The sequence below is a fragment of the Cajanus cajan genome, chromosome 5 (assembly GCF_000230855.2).
Source record: "Cajanus cajan strain Asha chromosome 5, NIPB_CcT2T_4, whole genome shotgun sequence".
Classification (NCBI taxonomy): Eukaryota; Viridiplantae; Streptophyta; class Magnoliopsida; order Fabales; family Fabaceae; genus Cajanus; species Cajanus cajan.
The window spans coordinates 29,832,431-29,851,340 of record NC_138521.1 but is presented as its reverse complement, the minus strand read 5'-3'; the positions used below and the strand labels follow the sequence as shown (position 1 = coordinate 29,851,340).

At 34.0% G+C, this 18,910-nt stretch overlaps 2 protein-coding genes across 2 annotated transcripts; one reads left to right on the top strand and one right to left on the bottom strand.

Moving 5' to 3' along the window:
• The first annotated feature begins 6,915 nt into the window (after positions 1–6,915).
• LOC109788452 (aspartyl protease family protein 1) lies at positions 6,916–11,096 on the top strand. The gene is made up of 10 exons (XM_020347180.3): positions 6,916–7,398; positions 7,812–7,947; positions 8,197–8,432; positions 8,811–9,035; positions 9,174–9,309; positions 9,390–9,472; positions 9,555–9,651; positions 9,733–9,793; positions 10,539–10,610; positions 10,714–11,096. Exons 1-10 carry the CDS (start codon positions 7,094–7,096, stop codon positions 10,896–10,898), a joined length of 1,536 nt encoding a protein of 511 aa, XP_020202769.1. The 5' UTR covers positions 6,916–7,093; the 3' UTR covers positions 10,899–11,096.
• A 190-nt stretch (positions 11,097–11,286) lies between these two features.
• LOC109788454 (pre-rRNA-processing ESF1-like protein) lies at positions 11,287–18,347 on the bottom strand. Its single transcript, XM_020347182.3, has 8 exons — positions 18,187–18,347; positions 15,472–16,037; positions 15,285–15,356; positions 14,956–15,179; positions 14,016–14,178; positions 13,687–13,815; positions 12,524–13,227; positions 11,287–11,889 (listed from the first exon to the last, which is right to left on the bottom strand). The coding sequence occupies exons 2-8, from the start codon at positions 16,018–16,020 to the stop codon at positions 11,589–11,591; spliced, it is 2,142 nt and encodes a 713-aa protein (XP_020202771.2). The 5' UTR covers positions 16,021–16,037; positions 18,187–18,347; the 3' UTR covers positions 11,287–11,588.
• Between the last annotated feature and the right edge of the window lie 563 nt (positions 18,348–18,910).

The window sequence follows — 18,910 nt, the reverse complement described above, 5'->3', positions numbered from 1 at the left end:
AGGCTGGTGATGTTGATGAAGCTGGTAGAGACTATGGTAGAGCCAATGGCTCGGTACATGATGGTGGCAAGCGCGGTGTCGTTGGTGATTTCGCAATGTTTTTTGGCGTTGAATTACTCGAGGGAAAGGATTGGAGCTTTCAATTTGGACTCGCCTCGATGGGCTAGCTTGACCATCATGCAAATAAGGCAAGACTAGGTCTTAAAAAGGATGACCTAAACAGAGTCATGTCATTTTGGCCCAACCCAACAAGTCAAATGGGTTTAGGTCAAGCTAGGCCACAAGCTTGTTGTAACATCCCATATTTTTTGAAGTAAAATAAAATAATTTATTTTTAATAAAAAAATGATATCATTGACTTAATTAATTAATTGAATTTATAATATAAATAATTTTTTATTAATAAAAGTAAAATAAGAAAGATATTAGGAAAGGAAGAAAAGTTCTATTGGACTTTGAGCTCAACGTAAAGGCTTTTTTAAAATAAGATTTAGGGTTATATTTTCTTTACACATCCTTCTAAAATCCTAAGAACACCTACAGAGGAGAACCTAGAGGAGGTCACTGGAGAGAGTGTAGAGTACTAAGGCAATAGGGAGTTCATTGTAGTAAGGAATCAACACTTGAGGTAATGAAAGTGATATTTCGCATCATTAGCATATGAGGGGTAAAGGTAGGAGGGAAATCCCTAAGTCTTTTAGGTTTTTATTGAAATTTCATGGATGTTTATACATGTAATTTGTTGTTGCAATGTTGTATTGTTTTGATAAATTTGTGCATATATTTTGATTAGGTTAGTCTAATGATAAATTGATATGTTTAAGGGTTAGGATTATGAATATTGGAATTCTAGACTTGAATGAATGAATTCAAATGATTTAGTGATTCGGCGTTGTTATATGAATGTTATTTGATTGCCTTGTCGTTTGGTTCATAAAAATACACTTTTTGATAGTTTTGGACGGGATGGAAGAACCCATATAGCAAAGTTCATGATTCTATGAAGTGTAAAATCTATGGCAGCATTGAATGCAATGAACCCAAACTCCTATGTTGGGTGTGGAGAGAGCCACACCGGGCGTAGAGATGCTAGAGAGGCCCTTAACTTCTCTGTGTTGGGCGAGTGGTGTTTCATCGATGCCATTTGAAGTCATTTTTAAGAAGAGGTGATGTTGAACATGACCCAAATCACGCCAAGTGAATTAGCTTTTGAATGGTCCCTAACTCCTCAGCATTGGACGTGAGGGCATCCATGTTGAATGCAAATCAGATAGAGAGGTCTTAGCCATCTTTAAGTTAGGCATGGGTACCACCATGCTAGGCATGATCTGGTAGAGAGATCCCTGATCTCTCATGAGGCTGCCCTTGCTAGGCACCACAACATATTTATAATTAACCATGTCTATAAAAATAAATTGGTAATTGAGGGTCATGTGAATAGTAATTAGTTTTAGAATCAGTAGAAAAGAATAAAAAGGTTAATAGTGTGATAAAAACGTATGAAAAAGGAAAATTAAGGAAATACTATAAGTGTAAGAGTTTAAGTGAACAATATGACATTATGTGTATGGATGATGTACGTATGAGATATTGTTGATGATGATGTGTATGTGGTAATGCATGATATGATAAGTTGTTATGAGATGATGAGGTGATACGTTGAGCATGTAAGTATCGGTTACAATTGGCATTGATGTGATCCAAGCATGTTTTGGTGTGTTGTGGATAAGTTTAGGGTCGCGGTCTGACAAGTATCAACTAATAGTCATTGCATATGTAGTATTGTGTTGTTATTGTTTAAGTCCATGCATACATGTTTTATTGCAAGGTAGTGTGAGTCTATGTAGAATGGTCTCAAAGGTCATATACTTAGATCTTAGGGTGTTATGGTGGGGAGCTTATAACAAGTGATATGAGGTGACTATGGTCGATTGTAACACTTTGATTATTTATATCTTGATAAAGGTCCCTTAGTTAAGGATGGATCAAAGGGATCACCTTTGGTAGAATGGTCCCATTCCATGGCTCTAATGTTCCCTCATGTAACTCTACATACAAATAATCTCTTTTTCCCCCGTACCTAGATAAACAGTAGCTGAAAATAAAATAGAGATCTCCTTTGTCTCCTCCTCTGAGTGTCTCTCAGTCTTCAGAGAGTGTAGAAGGAAAAGAAGAGAGCAAAGAAGAAAAGAAGAGAGAAGTGAAAAGTGTGCTTTTGGGAGTGTCAGAGTGCTCTATTTATAGGATCAGATGTCTCCGGAACGGCCCGTTCCAAATCTGGAACGGCCCGTTCTGGACCCTTAAATCACGAGTAAAAATCACATCCAGAACGACCCGTTCTCAAACCAGAACGGCCCGTTCTGGGGTGCATTTAATACTCACAACGGTCATATTTTGGAATAGCCCTTTCTCAACACTGGAACGGCCCGTTCTCAATTAGGTAAAAAGGCCATTTCTGAAAACTGGAACGTCCCGTTCCCAACTAAGAATCATAGGCAAATTTAATGGTTTGGAACGGCCCGTTCCGGGCTACCAAAAGTAGGTCTATTTAGTAATTTGAAACGGCCCGTTCCAGTTTTGAAACGGCCCATTCCGGGCTACTAAACTACCTTAATTGGGCTCTTGGCCTAGTGAAAATTGGGTTGTTACAAACGGCCCATTCCAGTTTTGGAACGGCCCGTTCCGGGCTACTAAACTACCTTGATTGGACTCTTGGCCCAGTAAAAATTGGGCTGTTACAATTCCCACTTTAAAATTCCCAGGAATGTTTTTGTGTACTAAATGCCCCCTTAGAAAAAATATGAAAAATGTTAAGTACATTCTTTATCACATTTTTTTAATTATTTCTCATTTCACCAAATTTAATAGGTTGAATCACATATTATTTGATGAATCTCCTTTATTATTTTATAATTTTCAATAAATTAATTTAACCAATAAAAATTATATTAAAATGGATGTTTGTTAGTACTCCTCATACTATTTTTTCTTTTCTAATTCTTTTAAACAATGTAGGCCTTTTTCTCTTTCTCAATATCTATTTCCTTTTACAAGGGTTTCTTTAAAGCACAAAAAAATCATATAAAAATATCTTTTACAAACAAATTTTAAGAGAAAATGAGGCTTATCCCATTATAAATATACCCAATCAACATATACGAAAAAGAATTAAACACGAGAAATTTTTGGCAGGCTATTGAGTTGTGCCAATTAAGACTCTCACTCCCTCCCACAAATTAACAATGTGACACCCTCTACCCCAATATACATATACAATAATTATAAAAACATATGAGTTAAATAAAATCCTTAGAATTAAAACAATGGTTCCATTAACATAAGAGTAGAGAATTCACATTTGTAAACTTAAAATATGGTCAAATGCGGAATTTATAGAAAAATGAAACATGAGTTTTTCTAACACAAAATAACAATAATGAAATCCTAAACTAAGCCTAGTTATGCCCCGATGTCACATATCCTATCAGAGCATGCCCAACTGAAGCCTAAGCCTCATCACCAACATCCTCATGTTAATGATCACCTGCAACACAATTTAAACACATGCAAAGAACAACAAGGGAGTGAGAAACATCTCACTTGGTTTTAGGTGTAAAAATAACAGTTAAGCAACACACACACAAATCATAACAAGCACAGCCATAGCTACACATTAATCAGGTGCAAATTTAAATTATACATACAACAGTAACACATGCATAGTCATTCATCATGCAATGATGTCATGGACTCGACTCATAAATGCATGCATGTGGCGTCAGTCACGTGTCTCATAATCACATATCACGTGGTATGTTGCCGAAGCAACATACTTGGAGTAGTCTAGGAGTACATGTTGGCTCAACCGTGCGCTCTCAACTAGAAGGATGTGTATTGTTAGGGTCTCGTCGGGATAGCGAAACCGCGCAAGATACGTCCCATGCATACAAATGGGCAGAATTGGGCCTTCCAAACCACACTATCCCCTAGGACTCCTCCAAGATGTTTCACACTTGGAGGGCCTTCCCTAACGATGTACTCCATATCATACCCCGTCACATAAATGCATATGATGCATGTCACACATTCTCAAACTCATGGACTCATCACTTTACTTGTCATGGAATTTCATGTCTTATCTCATTTCATCACGTTTCACATTCTCATAGTCATAATGTTCACAATAGCACGCCATTCACATCATGTCTCATGTCATTTGTTCACATTTCACATAGTCATACTCATAATTGTTCCTCATAGGGTTTCGCACAAGAATCCACAGTGCACTCTAATTCATATCAAAACTTATCTAATTTTGAAATGAAACACATATTGACACTCAAGATCACACAAGGAATGCCACAAAACATTCAGAAAGCAAAATAGAAAACTTTCATATTTTGTTTGTTCCTAGAAGCATGCATCAGGCAAGGGATTGGGGGTCAATCCTACTACCCAACAATTATTCTCACACCCTCGAGCGAGGTTTCTCACTCCCCCCTTACCTGGATAAGTAGAAGATGAAGTTAGAGCAGAATCTGGTTGATCTCCTTCTCTTAGTTCTCCTTGATCTTCAAAGAGTGTGTCAAGGAGCAATGCCTGAGTATGTTATTTATAGACGTCAGAAGTGGCCAAAACGGCCCATTTCGGATCTAGAACGGCCCGTACGGGATTCATTCGTCATGTGTTAAATTCACATCTAGAACGGCCCATTCTTAAACCGAAACGGCCCGTTCTGGAGTTGAGTTTTAACTCATAACAGCCATGTTTAGAATGGTCCATTCCTAACTAGGATTTATAGGCCTTTTTAGTAGTTTGAAACGGCACGTTCTAGTTTGTGAACGGCCCGTTCTAGGTTACTAAATCACCTTTAATGGGCTTTGAGCCTTCATATAATTTATAAAAATCGAAGTGTTACAAGCAACAAAAGCATGTCGTTGAAAGCTTATCCATGAGTTCATAATAAACAGTGTAAGGTGGTTGTGTCCTCTCTCACCTTGCTCACGTTACACAAACATTTGGAGCTGAATGCGGTGGCTCATTATCATTTTCGTGGTTCATTCATGCATCACAATAATAGGGTAAAAAAAAAAAAAAGAATGGGTACAACAACATCACCGATCATAATCAACACCCCTTACATATTGCCACTTGGCTAACATAAAATGACCCATTCACAGATCAAAATCCACTTGCAATGCAAGTGATAATTGATTATTGTTCCTTTTCTTCAACTATATCATATATATATATATATATATATATATATATATATATGATATAGAATTAAAGTTGAAATAATGTTGCATTCTACCTTTTTACCAGTTTTAGTTTTGAGGTTACTTTTTACTTATTCAAATTATCACTTGCGTCATGTGGGCATTGCTTAGGATAACCGTTGACAAGACCCACAACGTGTTGTGAACTAATGAAAGAACAGCTTTTCATTTATGGACAAGTGCTTTTTGAGAGTGTCATAAATGATAATTTTGTATAAATTCATATCTATTATGCAATTAAATCGTTGTTGATCTTTATTTATTTTTCTCCTAGTTGTTCCCCTTCCATTCTTTACTCATTTACCTACTATAGTACTATCTCTTTTGATGATTTTTTTTATTCTCTTTTTTTAATAGATAATTTTTTATTAGAGAAAAACTTATTTGAGATAGATAAGACTACTATGAACCTCAAAGTTCTCCCTCTAAATAAAAATTTTCACATTATAAAATAATGTTTGATTTCTTCTATTTGAATCTAAAAGGTGAAAATTTTGGTTGAGGATGAATTAATTATAACCCCTCTATATATATAATTTTGAAAAAATACATAAATTCTAATGTGTACTATAATATTAAAAATAATTATTTATTTTTAAAGATGACTAAGAAGTGAAAACAAAAGGAATTCATATTTTACTAAAAGTGTTACATTATATCAAAGTATAAATAAAAAAATCAAATACATGTACTTCTTTTAAAATATTATTAAAAAGTCATTGAATATTAATTATGTTAAAAGATGGGCTTAATGATTTTGTTATTTCAGATATTCAGAATAAGATATGTTTGGTTATAAAATTTTGATTAGTAATTTTGTGATAAATAAAAATTAAAATAAAATTTTATAAATGATATTGAAATAAATCTTATCTAAAGCTTCAAATTTTCTGGACAGGATGGCGAGTGAGTGGTAATGACACAATTAAAAAGCAACATGGGCGAGCAGTGGAAAGGATTCAATTAGGGTAGTTGTTCAGTTGATAGACCGAGTGAAAAGGACACGTGTGAGAAGCAATGAAAAAATAAATTCACCTAAAGTCAACCATGAAATTTAGCCTCGATAAAATTTTTATTGTACTAGTTAAATTTATTTCAAAAAGGTCTAACGTTAAAATCAATCAATTTAACTGAAAAAAAAAGATATATAAGAATCTCAAACTTAATTTCTTTTTAATGTTATTCTTTTACTAAAATTAAAATTTTATCCCCATAACATGCAATATATATATATATATATATATATATATATATATATATATATATATATCTTAACCTTAAAGTTTACTAAAGACTTAAAATTAGATAACTCAAATTTTAGTTAGAAGAGTTTTATTTAAAAAAAAAAAAAAAAACATAGATTAGAATAAATTACAATTACATACAAAATCAGAGTGAATCACTAATATAGTAGAACTACATAGTACTTACTTTATTTTTAAGGCAAATCTGCATTGATCTCAAATTCTAATTACTAGAAGCGAAAAGACTTACAAGAATAGACTAAAATTAGTTTGATAACTACGTATGAATTATTATATTTTATAAAAAAATAATTTAAGGTAGTGATTAAATTGAATAAACTTAATCATGGGACCCACTCATGACGTGTGGAAACATCCCCAGCCTCGGAAGCTAGACAATTGAACAGTTGAAACTTTTGCCTACAGCTAGAATCCCCGACCAAACGCCAATCTTCCTTAAACCGTATCTTTTCACTTTTGTAGCATTGGCACAGCACATTTTAACATCTAAATTGAACATAGTATTGTTCAGCTACATAATTTGCCACCTCATAGTGTTATTCTAAACTCATGGCTTGGCCTTGTGTGTGTGCGAGTTTGACATCAGTGATGTTGGGATTGGTGGTGTTGAGTTTAGCTTCACAAAGTTGCTATGGTTTGGGCACATTTGGGTTTGACATACACCACAGGTTCTCGGATCCTGTTAAGGGGATTCTAGGAATTGATGATGTTCCTGAAAAGGGAACTCCTGAATACTATGCTGTTATGTCTCACAGAGATCGCATATTCCGGGGCCGGAGACTCGCCGCCGGCCACCACACTCCTCTCACTTTCGCCGCCGGCAATGAAACTCTCCGGATTAATTCCTTAGGATTGTATGACAACTCTTCAACCCCACTTCTGAAATTTTTAACTTTTATCTATTTTCTCTTGTTAGTACTTTTTCTGAGAGTTTAATTGCCATGTGTTATCTTTGTACATCAATCAGAAATCATTGATCAAACTTTTATTATGAAGTCAATAAACTTGCCAGATTATATGACTGTGCTATATTTCAATTCTTCTTAAAAGAAAACCTTTCTGGGGCAGTGAAATATGATGTCAAAGGGTATCTGTTTGTTAAAGAATATTGAGCCTAGTTATATTAGAATATTTGTTTTCACTTTCTGTCCTTTTTAAAGGCAAGGAAAAGTGTCACGTGTCATGATGAGTTTTTTTGTTGGGCATTTTCTGACTCTGATGTTGTTTTTGTACTACTGATAGTTTCTCCTCGTTATTTGGATTTCAGTTTGCATTTTGCCAATGTTTCTGTTGGGTCACCACCTTTATGGTTTTTGGTAGCTTTGGATACAGGGAGTGACTTGTTTTGGATACCTTGTAATTGTACCAGTTGTGTCACCGGTTTGAGGACACTAAGTGGAAAGGTATACATATTTGTATTCTAGGTAACCATTTATCCTTATTTTCGTACTACTATGTTTCCAAGGTAAAATTTGAAACCTTATATGGAACCTTACTTGCATCATAATTAATTGTGGATATCTTGATCATTAAATGGATTCACCTTTCCTTTGTAATTTCTTTTTGAATCCTGAATAAAACTGGTGTACTTCATTCTCTACCATCATAATCATCTCTATTAATTTTTCCTTTTATAAATTTTTCTATGGCAGACAATTAAGTTTAATATCTATGACCCTGATAAGTCATCTACAAGCCAAAAAGTTTCATGCAACAATAGCAGCTTTTGTAAACAAAGACAGTGTCCTTCATCTGGCAGCAGTTGCCGATATCAGGTTGACTATCTTTCAAATGGTACTTCATCCAGTGGATTGTTGGTACAGGATGTGTTGCACTTAATTACAGATGATGATCAAACAAAAGAGGCTGACACAAGAATCACTTTTGGGTAAGATACTCTTACTGAGAATTTTTATTGACTGTGTATACATTTGAAACCTCAAAACATTCTTGGCCAAAATCCATCACTTGGTTAGCAGAAGACACGTCCTGCAAGTGTTGATTAGTTTTTGGTTATTAGTTTTGGAATATTGCATGAATCATGTTCATGGATAAAAACAAAAGGGTCTATGAAATGGTATAGTATGTGTCGTCTAAAAAACCTGTGTCAAGTTCATGGCCTGGAGATTTCCTAGTTTCCGAGTTGAGCCTTAAACTAGCATTTCAATATTTTTTTTCTGTTTGATTCTCTATCTTTGAAACTGCTGTCTGTGATTAACCTTTGGTTTTTGGTATTTCTCATTTTGTTGGAAATAATTTGTTGCAGTTGTGGCCAAGTTCAAACTGGTGTGTTTCTAAGTGGAGCAGCTCCAAATGGTCTATTTGGACTTGGAATGGATAATATATCTGTTCCTAGCATCTTAGCCAAAGAAGGGCTTATTTCAAATTCTTTTTCAATGTGTTTTGGATCTGACGGTTCTGGAAGAATCACTTTTGGGGATACTGGCGGCCCCAACCAAGGAAAAACACCATTCAACATCAGGACATTGCAGTAAGTGGATATCATCTTTCATTCTTCTTTCAACAAGCTGTCACTTCCACTCTTAAAAGAACACAACAGAAATAAGAAAAATTCTTGTGTATAACTATACTAGATAGTGTTTATTTCATCCTGGATACTTCTTCACAGTCCAACTTACAACATCACCATAACCCAAATTATTGTGGGAGATAGTGTTGCTGATCTCGAGTTTCACGCAATTTTTGACTCTGGTACCTCGTTTACATACATAAATGACCCAGCTTATACACTACTTGGTGAGAAGGTAAGTAATCAACTACATCATAGCTTCTTAACTTGAGATAAGGAGTTACATGTCATGAGTTATGGAAATTTTGTTTGCAGTTCAATTCACTTGTCAAAGCAAATCGGCATTCATCTCAATCACCTGATTCGAATATCCCTTTTGAGTATTGTTATGACATAAGGTGATATTGGCTTTAGAGAAACCATATATCAACTTATTTTTCTTTTTCAACAATTAGGTACTGAATGCCATTTTACCTGCAGTCCAAATCAGACAATTGAAGTTCCCTTTTTGAATTTAACGATGAAAGGTGGAGACGATTATTATGTCATGAAACCCATAATACTAGTTGATAGTGAGGTAGGAGTAGAAAATCTTTCTGATTTTATGATATCAAATGATTCTTAACCTTCTTAATCTTAATTCCTTTTTTATATACAGAAAGAAGGAAACCTTCTTTGTTTGGGAATCCAGAAAAGTAACAGCGTTAATATCATCGGACGTGAGTATTTCATTTAAGAAACTTTTCTATCATTGAAAAGTTTTGCATTCAGAATTATCAGTCACGGTGCCTTTTATTAACATAGCAGCTACAATTAGGAGCGTTTATAGAAATGGATTGGGCCATTTTAACTGAGTCTTTATCCAACCCAAAATTTTGATATATTAATTTGTTTAGAATATACCTCAACATAATCAGTCCCGATAATATACAAGATAAAACTACGTCAACCTAACTAGTTGACATAAAATATAAACTTAACATTACATATGATTAAATCATAAAATAAAAATAGTAGTATTAAACTAAAATTAAGATATATTTTACTGTATATATTTCAAAATAAATAATATCAATTTAAATAATATTATGTTATGATTAATGTTTTATCTATTAAGTAAAATAAACATGATTATTAATACATGATTGTTTAAAAAAAAGTGTAAATTTTGAAAAGAATACAAAACACTAATCCATCCTCAAAACAAACCGAATTTAATTTCTGAAACCCAAATATGTTAATATTAACTACGGATTAGGCACGGGATAGTGAAATGGGACAGGTCATGACAGGAGTACCCCCAAATTGCAACTGCAGCATAATTATAAATGCCACCCTGCTTGTCTATTTAGTTTTACCAAATCATAAATCAATGTTATGACAAGAACATGCGTGACTTCCTTTGAGTTATTGCTGAACTAATCACACAAGCTCTTAACATTGATTATATTTATCTTCATGCAGAAAACTTCATGACTGGTTACAAAATAGTCTTCGATCGTGACAACATGAATCTTGGTTGGAAGGAATCTAATTGTGAGTATAATTTCAATTTTCTCCTCTTCAGCATTTGAACTTACCATTCTTTATTTCTCTTGCACATTGATTACTGTTAAACCATGTAATATGGTTCTGTCAGGTTATGACGATGTGCTGTCGAATACATCACCAGTTCCATCGCACTCTCCTGCTGTTTCTCCTGCTCTCGCTGTGGATCCCGTGGCTACATCAAATCCATCGATTAATCCACCTAATCGATCATTCAGGATTAAACCTACTTTAACATTTATGATGGTCGTTTTTCCACTTTTAGCAATTTTTTGAGCATTCGTCTGTCCATTCCATCATGTATTATTTTTTTAAGTTGATCACACGTGAAGCATATTGCTTCGCTTGATTTCAGTCATAATAGCTTCTGATGGGCTTGTAAATAATGTACCCAGCATAGTCGTAAAATTGAGAAATTTTGGTTCTTATATGATACGTTATTATAGCATAGTTATAATACGGTTCTTGTATCAATTGTGGCAAGTTGGCTGGCATCCTGCATACATTTGATTTAATAAAAGCACCCTAAAGAATTAGACTTAATCTCCATACATGCAAAAACTAACAAAAATAACCTTATAAAAAGAAAACTCTAGACAGTAGGAATATATTCAAATCTAGGCTGAGATATAGCTATGGCTGCTTATAAAATGGTGATCGTGGCTCAACCAAAAAAAGGATGCAGGTTTCAACGCCGTATCAAACTCATTAATTTATGACGTACAACATGTAGTTTGCAACAAAATCAAAATGAATTAAGCATTCTAATTATACGGGTTCAAAATTTCAAGTGGATGATTTGGACAGGAACAAGACATTGGACGTTTTGGCAGAAGAATAAACTAACTGAACCTCCATTGGGCACCTGTATACACCTGATTCATAATTCTGCTAACTTCCTTTTTTTCCCAGTACTGGGTTCTATAACATATAGAAGAGGTCTTAATAACTTCATACAGTTGAGAACTAGTGCCTCTTTTTCTTCATACCTTTAATTTGTGATTTTCCATCTTTCCTTGTCATAACATCAGAGGGTAACTGAATTTGCTTTGATTTCATCTTAATTGATTTAACCAAAGATGATAATTCATATGCATCTTTCTTTGACTTCAAAGCATCTGATCCTTCTTCCTCACCCATCTTCATCATGCCAGAATCATCAGAAGACAACTGCTTTCCTTTTAGTTTTGTATGCTCCCTTTCTGCAGATGAATCTGCATTATCCTTCTGCTGCTTCTTTGCAAGCTGTCTGGCATATACTGCACTCCTGCAAACACAATTATATTTTGGAATAAGATAAAATAGTGAGTTTGCAACATTAAAAGCAGCATATTCAAGCTTCTTGAACCAGAGTATGATTACAGACCAAGAACATCCAATCTTAGCAATTATAACCAGTGTACAAGATAAACATGAGAATATTAGCAGGTCTACCGGGTTATAAACAAGAGAAAACAGATTATGCACCAAAAGTATAAAATAGATTTTACACAGTCATCCAATCATAAACGATTTTGTATGGTAATTTGTTGACTTTTTCAATAATTAACTTAAAAGTCATACCAATAGCGGTTTTTGATTAATTGACTATGTAAAATTATTTTACACTGACACTGTATCTAACCATATAAACAAATGTCAGCCATAAAATTGGCATAACCTGTAAGTTCCAATCTATTTAATAGAAGTTTGGCTGCTAGATGCAGGTAAATTTTAGTTGAAAGAAATTTATCAAGCAAAGAAATGCATTTTCAATATTTGATAAGAATACCCCATGTTCACCCTATGGGAGAGAAGTAGTTACGATGAGAAACTAGAAGTTGGCACTTCTCTCACTGTTTTGCAGTTATCTACAATTAACCATTTGTTAAAACACAAAAGCACTATATAACAGTAAATACCTTTTAAATTGTGGATCAGTTGGATCAATTGCATAGTCAGGTGAGAAAAGAGCTGCAAAACGTGGATCATCATATGAACTGATTGGTATTTTCTCCTCATCAATAGCATTCTCCCTCCTTTTGCCCTTGCCTTTTTTCAATTTTAGATTATATCCCTTGAGACTGGTATCTGTCCCCTTATCGTCAGCAAGCAATAGTTCAAGCTCCTCCTTGCTCACTTTGTCTAGCCCATTCATCTCTTGGGGCTTATGTTCTTCATCTACTTTATTTTGTGCCTTCTTCCTCTTCTTAACAGCAGGCTCCTCAATGAAGAAGTCATCTGCTTCCTCAGTTGCCTCTTGATCAGTATCATCACTATCATCATCATCCGATGAATACTTTGTTTTATTTTTCCTGGCTTTCTTTTTCTCACGTCTTTTTTTCAAATATGCATCCCAAACAGTTTCTGATTTTTTATCCTTCTTTTCCATAATATGTTTGCTTAAATCTTCCAAACCTGTATTGAAGGTGACCTCCATATCCTGGGCATTATAATGTTCATCACCTCCATCTGAATCAACACCAGACTGGAGCAACAAATCACGGTACTTAGCTTGTTTTCTTGCCCTTTTATCAAGCTGATCATCTGTCTCATTATTATCCTTGCTATCATCACTTTCACTCTCATCAGAAGCTAAGAATTCTTTCAATTCAAACTGAGCTAGCTATTGAAAAGGAAGGGAAGATAAGAAATGGTCAAGTTCAATATGAAGCAAATTGGAAGAAAAAAAAAATACAATCAATATATAAAAAGCAACATACAAGACATCCATGCTTCTTAATTTTTCTTCTTACATGCAGATACAAATAAATAAATAAACACGTGTAGAGGATACATAGGTAGTGTAAAATATTATTAAGGATATAAGGACAGTTCCTGAGCATGTATATATGTACATGACATGGACATTTACAGGCATACACCACTAGATTGTTCATATTTCCATCGCAATATGTATGACTGTATGAGGGAACTTAATTTTATAAATAAGAACACCATCTAGAAATGACTATAATGGGAATACTCGAGTCCCAGAATAACACCATGCAAGAAGCCAATAATTTTTCAAAAGGAAAATAATTATCCACAACATGTACAGCAGGTTACGACAAAGCAAGCTAACCTGCTCATCAGTGAGTTTCCGATTCAAGGTCTTTACACGAAGAGGTTCATCCTCTTCCCAAGAAAGATTAACCTTACTGTGCTGAAGTGCTCGAGAGTAGAAATCTTTGCCCTCATAGTTTGCAGGTACCTAAGCGAAGAAAGGAGTCAAAATTTGCCAATAATTGTTATACTGTATAAATAAATACAGCATATGTACAATGTATATGTATATGCAGACGCATGCACATAGACCATTCGAATTTAAATAATTCACCTCGAACAATTTTCAAATTGCATTTTCAACTCTTGCGTACTAATGAATGCCATTTACAATCACATCTTAAATACCTCAGTAGCAACATCCTGAGGCGGGCTTTTGAATTCCATGTTGTCTGGAATAAACCTTAAATCAAGTGCATTAGATGACTGTTTGAACTCAAGACCATTACATTGTTCGTAAATGTAATCTGCCGTGGCACTTGAGTCACATTCCACCAAAGCAAAATAGTACCTGGGGAGCCAGAGAAAGAAGAAAGATATAGTATGATAAGAGGAAAAAAGAGAGAGAAAGGCAAATCACGTGGTATACATGTATTAAAATACTTGATGAAAGTACCAATTGATAGGATATTCGTATAAAGAATGGGAGACAGAAATGTACGGAAATATGGAGAGAAATGAGCTAATGACCCCATCTGTGAAAGAAATTCCCAGCCAAAAAACTAAGCATGAAAGCAGAAAAACAGAATCCTGAAGCCCGCACTCACCTAACTCCCTTTTTACATATTCTCTCTCATCTTACTAACTTGCACCCCCCATTCAGAGTTACTCTTTCCTGCCTTCAACCTACTAGAGTAGTAAACCTGTAAGATTTTGGGCCTGGTCTTAGCCATCATGAAACCCATCAGCTTCCCATGTGTTTTGGAGAGCTTAATCCCCATCAGCATGCATGACATCAAAACTTTATTGATCATACTGATACCATGCAAGATTATACTAATCTTTGTCATATTCGACATCTTTAAACATTAATACATTACTCTTTAGTTTAACAATATCAGCATGTACAATATTTCTTATTCCTGAATATAGGATAAGACATACACATTGGTGTAATGAGTGCTTGAAGGAAAACATAATAATTTAATTGCAAATTACAGAAAGCAATATTAACAGGTAAAAATAAAATTTTAATACAATGAGAAGATATATTTGAAAGTTTTATCTATATGCAGTTGAGTCAAGCCAATATATCATCACATAACAAGTGATTTTGATAGTTACTTACCGCATCCTGCTCTTTTCATATGCACGCAGTTTCTCATTGTAAATATCATCATTATTGCTATCTTCGTCACTTTTTTCCTTTTCATCATCAAATAGACCAACAGGCCCATGAACTTCCTCCTCTTTCATACGTTGAAGGCCAAAGTCGGTTGGATAGACAGCTACCGATTTGATCAATCCATTAGGTGGGACAAATGAGTTAAACAGTACATACAAGTCAACAGCCTAACAAAAACAAAAACACAAGTAACATTTTAACCATGTTCCAACTCACTCAAATTAAGATTTCTCATTAAAAATTTATTCCAGCAAATGCACATTAATACATACCTTAACATACCTCCAGTCCATGTTAACAACAGCAAGCCTATGTGTTTCTTTGTCAATCTCTGCTATGTCTTCCTGTCGACACAATAATAATAATACAAAGAATCAATTCATGTTAAAAGCAGCATCAGCGCATCAAACAATCAGAGATGAGAAAAATCAAAATTACAATTGAAATGCAATGCAGTACCTGAACACCAAATGCTTCTTCCTCATAAACTTCCTCATCTGCACCTTCATCTGTATCTGTATCAGTATCAGTATCTAATGCAGACTCTGATTCACTGGTCTCTTCTGACTCAGCTGATGACTCATATCTACTGGATTCTTCTGACTTGGCTCCATTTTCACTCTCTGGTTTCACTCGATTGGCTTTCACCAATTCTTCTTTCTCTTCTTCCTCATCACTACTCTGCTCTACTTTTTCATCAATTTTGTAGTAATGGCGCAAAGAACCAAGTTGAGAGGTTGGGTTTTTCTTGGGCTTGCCTCTCTTGTCAACAGGAGCAGAAGAGGGCAAAAAACTCTTGTGAGTGAACATGCGATTGAAACGAGAGTCAATGGCCACCTTCGTTTCACGTTTTGGAGCCTCACGAAACCGAGGATCAGTGTGAGCCTTTGAATATCGAGGATCACTGATAACCTTGCCATCACTGGCTGCGGAATGAGTGGAACTCAAATTACCTTTACCCTTCTTTTTGTCCTTGTGGTTCTTCACATTTGCATTTTTGGATCCCATTACGCTCTAGTTGAACGCTGTCAATGGAACAAAGTTAATGCTAGGATTTGGAGACCACAAATTGTAAATGAGCCAGTATGAGTGTGGTTCACTTGTAATGAACCCAAAAATCAGAAGAAATACAACAACAAAGCCTTATCTCACTAGGTGAGGTTGGCTAAGAAGGAGAAGAAATATATAAAATAAATAAAGTGCATGCTTCAAACAAAATTTATAAGTCAATTCTCACAACAAATCAACATTGCTTGTAGGCACAACATAGTTAACAAAATTTAAAATTAAATTATGCGTGTGATCCACTTGTAATGAACTGATACAGGCCCAAAGAGGCCCGTTATTTCTAAAGTATATGTAAGAAGGGCCTAAAGGTGGGATGCACCAGATCCTAGCCAAAAGGTGGAAATGGAGGGATGAGGGGGGAAAAGAAACGTGTCACCAGAATAGGGATATAAGTGGAGAGAGGATAGGAGTGAGGGGGGCTGGAATTTTGGTGGAATTTGGACCCTTGGGAAAGTTTCTTTGTTTTCCTTCTCATTTATATTGTAAACAGCAATATATTTTAGCATATGGACCACAATCCCAGAACTGAATACATAAAAAATACAGATTACTTCAATCCTTATTTCTTTCTTTATTTGATACCTAACATGAACCCAAAAATCAGGAGAAGAAATACAACAACAAAACCTTATCCCATTAGGTGAGGTTGGCTAAGGAGAAGAAATATATAACATAAATAAAGAGCATGCTTCAAAGAAAATTTATAACTATTTTCACAAGTCGCAACAAATCAACATTGCTTGTAGGCACATAGTTAACAAAATTTAAAATTAAATTATGAAACCATAAAAGGAAGTTAAAGAAAATGTATAAACTATAAAATCAGAGCAATAACTCAATAACAAATGGCCACATAAACCCTGCAACATTGCAACAACAACCATATAAATCCTATAAAGTTCAAATCTATTGCTAGTCTCCTCAAACCCATAACTTAAAATCCCAACAAAAAGAAGTGGCAAATATACAGTCTATAAGCACAGCTCCAAGCATGCTGAAACCTGAACACTATTCATTCAATCAACTATTACAGTCAATTACTTCCGACACTCTCACATATCTTAAATAATAACAGAAATGCCTGAATTATTTTTACCTTGAAAAAAAACAAAAGATAATCAAAGAACTTGAGGTCAGCCAACCAGCTGCTACCTATTATTAGACTACCAAAAATTTAATCTCCTAGCTGATCATTTTAAGACAACCATATTAACTCCTTTCATAGCAATTCTACCACAAAATCAATATCACAATTGGTAATAGGAACTACAAAATCTAAAGCAGGATTCTGTAACAAGAAATTGGCAAAAATCCTAACACACACAGACACTCATAAACCATATACCATTATTAACAACTAATGCTAACTATAATAGAGGTTGGTTAATATTTTCTAGTGACTAACTTCTTATGTGATTCAATCCAATAGTAGAATAGTTGTACATGAGGTACAAAACAAGCTCAGCGTGTTACAAGCGGACTAACTGAGTTTGAGCATTATAACTTTCAACCGATTAGAAGCCACCAATTAAAAGGCAAATGAGCTTCCTACTTCCCCTAGCTATGTATACCAAAAGGGTAAAGCCTATTTAGACATTCAATTTATTCTTACTACTCCCTCACATAAGCTTAACATCTAATTAATACAATATATATATATATATATATATATATCCCATTGAAACACATTTGAAATTCACAGGGATTTCAAAGAATGTTCTAAAAATCAATCAAAATAACAAACGCAATCAAGTTTATGAAACATTGCCTCTCAAGTGACATTCTCTAGTGCAAAGGTAATAGAAACAATTTCAGAAACCGTGAATAGTTATGCAGACCTCACCTAGCCTCTACAAACAACGCAAAACACGTCCCTATCAAATGCACTATGAACACCAAGGATTTGCTCCAGTAATCCCACACACCACAAAAATGCATTGAACTCACATAATTATAGAGTTGAACATGAATAAAAACAATTTATGAGCAAAACAATGATATTGGAATTGCACTCACATACGCATAAATTAAAACTTCGCAACGGCTAATCACTAACAAAACAGAGAGGATTTAGAAAAGAAAACAAAAAGGATCGAATCTAATCACCTCTTTACTATTATTGTGTGAGCATAAAACTAATAGTGTGTTGTTCAGTAGAAGAGAAGGATGAAAGTGTGGGACGAAACAGGGGAGGAAGAACGGCGTTGGGAGTGTGGAGGAAAAAGACCAGCAAATAGCAATAGGGTTCCTTTCTTTCCTTCCTTTTTCCAAAAGTTTTTTAAAAATCTTTTTCTTCCTTTAATTTTTTTTTCTCTCTCTAGATTTAAGATAAATTTATTTATTTCAAAAAAAAAATATTTTTGTTTTTAATTTAAATTTTATTAAAAAATTAGTTAAATATTATCACATAAAATTTACTTACTAATATCTGTAAAAATATCATATTAAACCTAATTAATATTACATAATTATTTTAATTTGTCATTATTTTTACATATATTTTTAATGACATGAGGGATTAAAATAAAATTTTTTTAAAATTAAGAGATTTAAATAATAGTTTTAAATTTGAAAAACTAAAAATATACTTAAATATTTTATATTTTTTTATAAATAAATTGGCTTAAATATATTTTTTTATAAATATAATTATTGCTTATTTTTAATTTTTTAAATTTTAATTGAACAATTTTAGTTGTTAATATTGCAATTGTGTAATTTTATTTTCTCAATTTTTAATTAAATAGATTTAGTTTCTTAAAGATTGAAATTATACAAACTTTTTACTTATTTAAGTTATATATCTTAGTAACTTCATTAGTAATGAATA